The following is a 10,614-nucleotide window of genomic DNA, read 5'->3' as shown; positions in this document are numbered from 1 at the left end:
GGGGCAAATTATGAGATTCTCTGGTTTCTGCTCTTCAAACAGCTGGATAAATAATGAAGCCCATCCAGCAAGAACTCTGAGAATGTGTGAAACATGTGTTTCAAGTAGTTAATGTCCTTTTGAAGTGTATCTAGACAACTATTTTGTGGCTGTATCTGTGTTGGCTGCTTCCCAGACTCACAATACCAAGAAAGACTCATTGCTGCGAAGTGGTGGGGGGCCGAGAGGGGAGAGCAAATGCCACAGAGTTTAGGGGGAGAAACTCGTCCAATCGGAGAAACTTTTGGCTCCTGCGGTCTGTGCAAATGTTTTCCAAGTGTCCAGACGCAGTGCAGCCAAAGCTCTGATAGCGGACAGATGTTCCTGATTTTCCAGAAGATGTTCTGCTCCATTCAGTAACCCCAAGAAAGAAACATTTATATAACAAACATAATAAAATGTGTTCTAATCCTAAAATTACCAACTCCTGGAGTTAAATCTCCAAAAAGAAACCTAATGTGCTGTGAGAGGTTTGAACTTCAGTGCCAGCTCAAGAGAATGCTGTCATTTGGAGACCGTGGAAGGGGATCACACATCTTCTACTGTAGCTGACATTAAAGCTCCGGGTTAGGTGTTCACCACATTTCTGTGAATGAGTCAGACCTGCTGCCGTCTTTATTTTGGAGCGTTTGCAGCTGTGAGAGGAACAAACAAGCAGGCAAGCACGTCACACGGTCACCTGCAGATACAAAAATAAAAAAAAGGTCCAAAACATATGAGCTCCAGCTCCCTGACAAACATCTCTCTGTGTTTAACAGCACACCTTCAAATCCAGTTATTGATAAGTTGTGACAACAGGTCACTCACTGCTGACACCAGCCCTCAGTTTTTTCAGAATCTCACATTTTAAAGACCTGCGGTTATGATTTATTACATAAGAATAGTTGATGGAGTTGATCCTGGCCATGCTTGACACACCTCAAGGTGTTCTGTTATTAAAATAATAAACAAGGCATGTTCTGACTTGATGCCATAGAGCAAGGTTGGTCAGATTTAATTTACATCAGGGATGCGTTAAAGTGAGATAGCTGCACAGGGAGTCAGCTCCAGAAATAAAACGGTTGCCAGTTGGATTTCTGGTTTATTCGATTAGTATTGATAATTTTACAAACCAGCCGAAGTAGTACATCAGAGCTGCACTTAAACCATGTTGAATATCCCACCTTTTTAATTTTCTCCTTTATTTGGAGTGTTTTCTTTACGTCATCAATTTTGGCATGCGTTTTGGCTTCCAAGAGGTCACTTTAGCGTGCATTGGGCCTCCCAGAGGTCCCTTGAACTCACATTTTAGCTTCCAAGAGATCCGTATTTGGCTTTAGCGCATGATTGGCTTCCAAGACAACACTTTAGCACAGGTTTTGGCTTCCTAGAGTTCACTTAAGCACGGTTTTGGCTTCCGTGACAACGCTTAAGTGTGTGTTTTGGCTTCCAAGACAATACTTAAGCATGGGTTTTGGATTTCAAGAAGACATTTTATTGTGTGTTTTGGCTTCCAAGTCAAAACTTTAGCGTGTGTTTTGGCTTCCAAGACAACACTTTAGCACGGTTTTGGCTTTCAAGACAACACTTTGGCACGGGTTTTAGCTTCCAAGACAACACTTTAGTGTGTGTTTTGGCTTCCCAGGAAACACTTCAGCGTGTGTTTTGGCTTCCCGGGAAACACTTTAGCGTGTGTTTTGGCTTCCAAGAGGTCACTTTAGCACAGGTTTTGGCGTCCGTGACAATGCTTAAGTGTCGGTTTCGGCTTCCAAGACAACACTCTAGCATAGGTTTTGGCTTCAGAGAAAACACTTGAGCGTGTGTTTTGGCTTCCAAGACCACACTTTAGCACGGGTTTTGGATTTCAAGACAACATTTTAGTTTGTTTTTTGGCTTCCAAGAGGTCACTTTAGCACGGTTTTGGCTTTCAAGACAACACTTTAGCGTATGTTTTGGATCCCGGGAAACACTTTAGCGTGTGTTTTGGCTTCCAAGAGGTCACTTTAGCACAGGTTTTGGCTTCCGTGACAACGCTTAAGTGTCGGTTTCGGCTTCCAAGACAACACTTTAGCATGTGTTTTGGCTTCAGAGAAACACTTGAGTTTGTGTTTTGGCTTCCAAGAGATAATTTTAGCACATATTTTTTAACAATTGAGTTCCCCTTTAGTTCAACCCACCACTCACTTGCCAATTAGTCCATTTTCCTCGGGCTTTCATCTTTAAATAATACAAATGACACCAAACAATCTATGACAGACAGGAAATGTGTGTATATATATATATATATATATATATATATATGTATATATATATATATATATATATATATATATATATATATATATATATATATATATATATATATATATATATATATATATAGATATAATCTTTTTATTTTATTTATTCTTTTTTTTTTTTTTGCAAAAACCCACATAATCAGCTCTGGTCCTCGTATCTCACAGATACATTTTCCTTACCCACATGGCTCCACATGAAAGGGAAATAAACTTTTATTGCCTTAAAGTATTTTTAAAACAAAGAAATAATTTACAAAACATAAATCCTCTCACTTTTTATTCCATTTTTATTGTAGATAGTCTGTGAAGTCTTTTCATAGTGTTTTCTTTGTGTCTTGTTTTGCACTTCAGGGCCACCGTACAACCGTCCACGGTGAAATACATGATCATGATCATTGAGTTCACTGTGTCATTAGTGGCAATAACGCACCGGATGGGAGAAGCAGGTATATTCTCTGGTTTCCTCAATAGACTGGATAAGGCTGCGACCTTCCTCTGAAGGATTTCTCCCACACTCGATGCACAGATGCACGGTCACACACTCACGTAGACAGATGCCGCCACAGACGTGCGACAAATGTACAGTTCGGAGTGTGGGAGAAAGAGGACACTGTGAAAGCCGCCAAACCATCCGAGCGGAGCGCGGTTTATAAAGTGTTACACAGATGAGACGAAGCAACGCGGGCCGCCAAACGGAGCAAACGGCACGAAGAGGAGAGGCAGAGCTGAATTATACCTGCTGTGGTTTCCACCTCCTCCTCTCGTTCTTTCTCTGTCTCTCTTTCTCTTTCACTCCATCCAGATCTGTCACTTTCACACGAAGTCTCTCTGTCAAACTGTGGTTCCTATCTATCAGTATCTATCACCACCTTCTCCAGCTCTCTCTCACGCACTAACACACACTCGCAGGCACCCAGTTCCCACGGTGGCGGGGGGAGCCGAGCGGCGTGTCAATCTGCGCACAGCGTCACCTCTTTTCACTTGCAAAAAAGGAAGTAGTGCAGGGCTTTTGTTATTTGAAGTCTCACAGTCTAGTCGTTTGAAAACAACTGGAATATATCCGCAGTTTATTATTTAAACAGCCGCCTGTTATCTCCTCCTGGTGCTTTTGGACGGATCATTACAACCGTTTGGAGTTTGACTGAACTGCCCTTTACATTTGTTCGTTGGCTTTATTTCCCTCGGGGTTTTTTCCCCCCAGTCAATTCACAAATCCTAGATTAATTGAAACGCTCACAAAGCCTCTTATCATTAAACGGATTCGAACAGGACCTGCTACACTTTAGTCAAACTTTGACTTATTTGGTTTCATATTTGCGCGCAGCTTTAGAAAAGTGTACACAGGTTTAAGTGTGGCACAGCATGGGGCAAAGTAATTCCCACACACCTCTGATGTGTAAGTGTATCATTATCAGCACTTTCATCTTCCTGAGCCTTTGAGAAAGGATGTCAATACCAAGCGCTCCTCCTTGACTTTAACAATCATCATTATTGATTATTTTCTGAATTCAGTTATTCCCTTACAAAAAACTAATTTGTGACATGTCTCATTAACCCGTCCTGAGGTTGATAAATAAAGACTAACGTAATCTTCCATGTGCGTAAAACTGCCGTTCAAGTGGTGGACACAAGTTTTCTGAACGGCTTTTGACTTTATTTTCAGCAACTTTTTGTTTTTCATGGACAAAGTCCCCTCATGCTCTGCCGTCTCCGTTTACATCGCAGCCAGTGAAACGTAGAGGGAGTTCCTGTTGATGTTAATCCCGCGGTTGATCCCTCGCACCGTGCCCGCTTTCTCAGCACTTTACTGCTCTGGCAGCACCATGCCCCTGGCTCTCAGTCCGCTTCCTGGGGTCGGCAACAGGAGATCGGATGTAGGGCCCACAGTTAATATTGCTGCGGGCGGCTTGTTTAATATTTCTGCAACAACATTTGGCTCCCCCCTTTGATGACCACGCCTCCTCCCTGCAAATTCACAGGAGCCTTGATCCCTCCTCCTAACCGAGCCGGCAGCCTATAACCTCCCCGGGTTTCCGCCCATTCCTCCACAGTTGATTCTTTAGGACTGTATTGTCATGCAAATAGAGGACGCGTAAAATATTCCCCCAGAGCGCAGCGCAGGGCAGAGACTCACACGGATCACGCGGAGGACACAGACCCGGGACCCACGGTGGATTTGTATCAATTTCGTCGCAACGGACCCGTCCATCTTTCTCAGGTAAGTCCCAAATCTGCAGCGGGTTAAGTGTTAAATGTCAAAATCTGAGCGTTGTATCCGTGCGTAAACGTTTACGCACGGAGTACCCTGCTCTGACTGCTGGATGTGGAGGAATGTAAGGTCCTCCCGAGTGTGCTGGGGAGGAATCGGGATTCATGTGGACTCACTCTGCTTTTTTGTCAATACCAGACCACATGAGCTGCAACATATAGCCGGGACGTGCCGTCAGGACCAGGATAGGGGGGGACTCTTCAAGGAAACGCTGCGGAGGCTGCCCTGAGGAGACAGTGGTCATATTCCAATTTCACCGAGAGGAGTCGGAGGTGTCTGTCCTCTCCATCCCCTGCCACAGGCTGCTGCTGCTGCTGCTGCTTTAGAGAGGGAATACATCTACAGACCTGTGGATCACTTCTCAGCGCCCTAATGTGTTTTAGAGGATTTTAGGATCTCTCTTATATTTACCTTTTTGCACACCGAGTGTGTTATTTCATCTCTTGTCCTTTTTGGGATATAATCACAGATCCTTTTCCCGTTTTAAGACTTTTAAGTGCCTTAATAACTGGTGGTAATCCTGTACAACTGGCATTATCACCAGACCAGAGACGCTCAACAGGGAGAAGACGATTATTGTCAGATTTAGAGCCCGGGCAGGATTAGTGCTTTCCCCACCCTCCAGCAAGCTGCAACAATGAGCCAGGCGGATGTGTCGACTTGCTCCGCGCCGCAGAGAGTTTTCCAGGAGGCGGTTAAGAAGGGCAACACCAAGGAGCTGCATTCTTTACTGCAGAACATGACAAACTGCGAGTTCAACGTAAACTCCTTCGGGCCTGAAGGACAGACGGCCCTGCATCAGTCCGTCATTGACGGCAACCTGGAGCTGGTAAAACTGCTGGTGAAGTTTGGCGCAGATATCCGGCTGGCCAACAGGGAAGGGTGGAGCGCTTTACACATCGCCGCTTTCGGGGGCCACCAAGACATTGTGCTATACCTCATCACCAAGGCCAAGTACTCCTCTGGCGCCCGGTGATCTGTCTCTGCTGTCAGGTAAAAAGTAGAAAATCAGAAAACAACAAATGGAAATAAAACTGTAACACACGGAAAGCCAAGCTGTTGCTCTTCTTAGTTGTGCCAAATTATTTAAAAGAAAGTCAAAACAGGCCTGCACAGTAATCTCCCCCCTTCAATCTCAACCAAACGGGGCTCGCTGTGCGCTCCGGAGCCAAGCACCACATGGGTCATACACAGCGCTGCAGCACGAATCTTTCACAAAAAGCAACGCCATTTCGGTAAGTTTGTTGGTACTAAAGCTTTCCTCTTGAATGTGTCTCTTAGATCCACTCTAAAAGAAGCCAGTGCCTGTGTATCGTGTGTGAGTGTTTGGACTCCAGAGTGCAGATGGCCCAGTTTTATTTTGACCCTCCCACCTTTAAGATTCAGCTGAGAAGTTTTCTGACACGTTGCTTCTCATCTTAAAACCCTTCTTTAAGTTATTTGAGCTTAAAAAAAGAGAGAAAATCACGGCACTTGATGCTTATGTGGCTGCATGCTGGAACACCTGAAAGGAAAGACTCATGAACATGGGTTGCCCTCTGTTGGCTGAGGCCAGAGGTCTGATTTCTTTAATAGAATCATTAGTTTTTTACTCAAAGAGCGGCATTGTGGCTATCCAACACGCTTTCAGATGTGTAATCATTATGTAACAACAATTCTGACTCGATCATTGTTGTGAAGTACTGTACACAATAGCTTTATGTTTCTGTATTATTTTGAAAGAGATAGTAGCTGAATGCGCTCTGTGTTGATCTAGCCATGCTGGCGTCCAACTCTTTCAGGCCAGTGTGACCGTTTTTGGGTCAATGTGTTGTATTATAAGAAAAACCGCTGCTTCCGCTATGTATCAAAACAAAAGTCGCATTTCTTATTTTGGAATTCACTTTATAATCTCCTTTCAGTATTTTATGAACATCCTAGTCATCACTGTGAAAGCGGGCTGGGTTTTTTTTTTTTTTATTTATGAAGGTACATTGAGAAGATGCATTTTCTTTTTTTGAATATGTTGTGGTTCTTCTTAAAATTCTTGCGTGTAAGAGGGTGATTCAAGCTGCTTCAGTCTCGTAGTGTAAACTGTCCCGTGTGGAGGTATATCTGCCACTTCCCGACCCAGAATCCCCCCACCTCCTCCTCCTCCTCCTCCTCCTCCTCTCTGTTACAGCCAGCCTGGTGACCCCTCAAGAGGACTTTCTCCCCCTGCCCCTCCACCTTCTCCTCCTCCCGTTTAAAGGACTTTGGTTGCCTTTTGCCAGCTACCTCGACTTTAAAGTATTCTCAAGTTGCTCAGCTCTTTCTCTCACCGCTCTGCCACGTTTTGCTCAGAGTCTGGAGACTCGAATAGTCTGTGATCATCCCCATATCAGTGTGTCTATCTTCTTCTACGTTTTGGGAATTTCATACAGGAGATGCAATGAATCCATTCCTGCAGCCTCAGTCGGGACAGTTTATTCTACACTACAACCAAACCATGTCTGACAAGCAAAGCATCGTTTTTATTTCTTCTAGGGACTCTAATGATCTTTTTCCTTTCACTGTCATTGTTACATACTTTCCCCAAAACCTCTTTCTGTCCCCCTTTTGTCGATCGTCATCGTTTATGTTATTTTTTCAGTCATACAAAAATGGAATTGTATCGCATGACTTATAAACGCAGGGAGTTTTATTGCACAAAGAATGCGGAGCCTTGAGCGCCCCCTGTGTTTGGGTGGCGTAACTGCAGGAGCAAAGGCTTTTGAATAGTTAATTCTTACTACTGAGCAGGACCCTGATACTGTTGGACGATGAAGACTTAAAAAACAGAAAAGTAAGACCACATGCCTCTTCGTAGGATGTCACAGAAAAGGAAAGAATTGGTTTCATAAAGTTTCCTGAAAGTCACCCTGATGTTTGTTTAAATGCTGCTTGTTTTTTTTTGTTTGTTTGTTTTCATTTTTATGTCTTTTTTTTTTTTTTTCATTTATAAATCCTAATTCTTAATTTACCAACAGCTGTGTCAAAGCTTCACAGCAGCACAGGTTCACTTCATGAGAAGCTGTCGAGAGAATGTGTTTGAAATTTTCAGTGTGTGTGCCTGTTTGTCCATGTATATGTATATGTGTGTGTGTTTCTCATGAACCCACCACCTGTGTGTGACTGTGTCGCCCCCAGTCACCAGACTGACGACTTCCCCTTGTTACAACCTGGAACAACCAGAGAAAAAGTGAAGCGATAGATCCACTACATCATGGTATAGATCTGATATCAGGCAACGAATGACATATGCATCGCTTGTCTAAACTTGATGTTTTCTTTTTTTTTTTCTGTCTTGTTTTCTTTTTTTTTTTTTTGAATATTGCACTGATGACTGTTGTTAAGAAGTTGACGTTTATGTGTCAACATTTTAATTTTTTCTAAATAGAAAAAAAACAAACACAACAAAATACTATTGTATAAATATATGCTCCAGGTGATGATGTCCTAATTTTTGTGTGTGTTACTTTGTGGAAAAAACGTTGTTTTTTTCTGAACAAAGATGCGTGTATCTCTGTGATTGGGTGTATGTATATATACATATGAATATATATATATATATATATAAATGGACGCTGATGATGATGATGATATCAATATCTTGGGGCACTTTCTTTTCTGAAGTGCTGTCTTCCTGTTTTATTTGAAAGGGGAATAATACATTTGATGGTAAGATCATTGTAACATGATTAAAATTGCACGGTTGTGTGGTTGTGTGGCTTACCAGGGTCATAACATTTATGACGTTAGGAGCCAGCCGCCGGATTGGTGTACATGAGTGAGAAGTTTTTTTGAATAAGAAAAAAGTGCTGACTTCTTTGGACCAAGATGTGTTTCTGGTCTTGCTTCATTTCAAGCAGGAGGAAACGGCTGATTTTTCATGAGTGATGCAGATGTTCCACCATGTTTGAGTTATTTTATTTTTTCTGTTTGTATTCTTTTTATTTTTGAACGTTTGTAACACTGTGATGATGACGTGATGTCATGTGGAGATGAGTGCTGTATTATTTTTGTACGTTTGTGTACAAGCCAGTAAAGAAATCATTAAACTCAAACGCTCGGTGTATGCATACATTTCTTCCTCCTCTCCTGTGATTTTCCTCGAAAAGTTTGGGAAACACACCCCTCCCCTCCCCATCCTCCCCTCTCCTCTCCTCTTTCTCTTTCTCCCCCCCTCCAATGTTTTCCAAGCCATGCCCAACCCAGATCCTCCATTCTCTCCCTTTGTCATTCATCTGGCCTCATCCTTTCACTGCCCGGATAAAGGAGCCCTGGTGCATTGTGGGTAGGCTCAGTTTAAAGAAGGGTCCCCTCCCCTGTGTGTGTTGCGGGAGAGCCGGTTTTATGTTACACCCCCCTACACACACACAAGAAACTTCCCAGCTCACACTTCTTCTCACTTGTGCTCCCTTTCTGATGAGTGAGGAGCTTTGCACCAACTCAGCTCCTCCACCCTTCACTTTTTAACACCTTTTAATTCTGCTTCAACATTTTACTCTTTCTGTGACTTTCACTGTGAAATACTCTGCTGTAACCGTGCATGAAATTGCTGAAAGTAGTTTGATTGTCCTGTTACTTGCTCTCACATGATTTGGAGCAGCCAGGAGTGAAAAAATGCAACACATGGATTTGTCTGCAGCCAAAAACTGAGCGACCACAAGCTTCTGCACCAGCCTTAAAAAGTCTCGATCCAGTTTTGATTCTTCTTCTGCATGTGAAGCTAGAGTCCATGTTTAACTCTTGCTAACACGTGCATGGCCCTCTTGTCCCCTGCACCTGTTGATCTGAAATGCACCCTTTCATTAAGTCATGTTCTTGCCTTGTTTCTTGGAAATGCTGAGTTGCGACTGATATTGCACGGCTGTGGGAGGGTTGTGGGAAAAAGCCACACAACAATCTTTCTACATGTCGGACCTGTTTGTGTTGTAACATTTTCTGGGTGTCACCAGTATTTGAGAGCAAACGCTTGAGCAACAGAGGGTTACAAACGTGATGTAGTGCAGTTTGAGAGCTGTGTGATGCTGATGGATTAAAATTGTACAGTTCAAGGTTTTCGACTTGCTGTTAAATGCAGAGACTGTGCCAGATCGCCTCAGTCTGATGCGTGTCTTCGTCTTACTTAAGATCCAGGAACTCTTCTCCCTCCTGACACCGTCTCCTCTGTGTTTTGATACCGAACAGGCTATCTGGCTTTCTCCTCGCCAGTCCTTTCCTCTCTCCCTCCCAGTCTCTCACTTCTGCAGGATGTTTTTGTTGAGCTGGGTTCCCTATTGTTCACACACTGAGTTGGCTGGCCTCCCAGGGTTGCTGCTGCTGGCTGCAAGGCCCCCTAATAGGTTCTTCATGTGCCTGGGCTCCCCTTCGCTTGTCTTGGTCTGGCTTGCACGGAGCAGCTTGCAGTGAGCCAGAAGGCAGAAGGCACTTTGGGAATGTTTCTGCAGAAAGAATATAAGGAATCATTTGGAGAACTGCATCACGTTCTGAATCTTTAAACCTGACCAGCAGCAGAATAAACTGGTCTCATAGGGAACAGAACCAGATCCAGCCTTATGTGTGTGTGTGTATTTTACTGTATTTCACAGAGAACTTGAGCAGAACAGTGTGAGTTTCTCAGCAGCTGCAATCATCTGTCACTATCTGCCATCGCCGTTCAATAAGCCCATTGTTCTGCAGCTCATAAAATATTCATATCCATGCTGACAGCCCTCACTTAAAGAGTTACACTCAGTCTATAAGCCACCAGATTAACCCAGCATCTAGTAATTTATGTTAAAATGCAGTTTAAGTGATTTTGTCAAACAGAATTCCTTGTTCTCTCACGGCTCAGTCAGAGCGGTGTTAGACGCTGGGAGCTCAGATTGTGGATCTCAGGCACCACTTCCTGAAAGTGACTCTGTACCATAAAGACTGCAGGGTGTACACGATCAATGACGCAACACTAACTGCTTCATTGAACGTTTTTCAAATGAGAACACATTTGAGGAACTTTACAGTTGTTGATTGATGACAGGCCACGTA

The 10,614-nt window shown here is 43.4% G+C and overlaps 1 protein-coding gene across 1 annotated transcript; it reads left to right on the top strand.

The window, feature by feature from the left end:
• The first annotated feature begins 3,858 nt into the window (after nucleotides 1–3,858).
• On the top strand, nucleotides 3,859–8,590 carry nrarpa (NOTCH regulated ankyrin repeat protein a). The gene is made up of 2 exons (XM_074689681.1): nucleotides 3,859–4,536; nucleotides 4,726–8,590. The coding sequence occupies exon 2, from the start codon at nucleotides 5,225–5,227 to the stop codon at nucleotides 5,561–5,563; it is 339 nt and encodes a 112-aa protein (XP_074545782.1). The 5' UTR covers nucleotides 3,859–4,536; nucleotides 4,726–5,224; the 3' UTR covers nucleotides 5,564–8,590.
• The last annotated feature ends 2,024 nt before the right edge of the window (nucleotides 8,591–10,614 follow it).

Source organism: Halichoeres trimaculatus, unplaced genomic scaffold (genome assembly GCF_033239565.1).
Source record: "Halichoeres trimaculatus isolate MK-OKI-2021-1 unplaced genomic scaffold, fHalTri1.1 fHalTri1_scaffold_16, whole genome shotgun sequence".
NCBI lineage: Eukaryota > Metazoa > Chordata > Actinopteri > Labriformes > Labridae > Halichoeres > Halichoeres trimaculatus.
The sequence above is the reverse complement of the archived record's forward strand: the minus strand, read 5'-3'. Positions and strand labels throughout refer to the sequence as shown.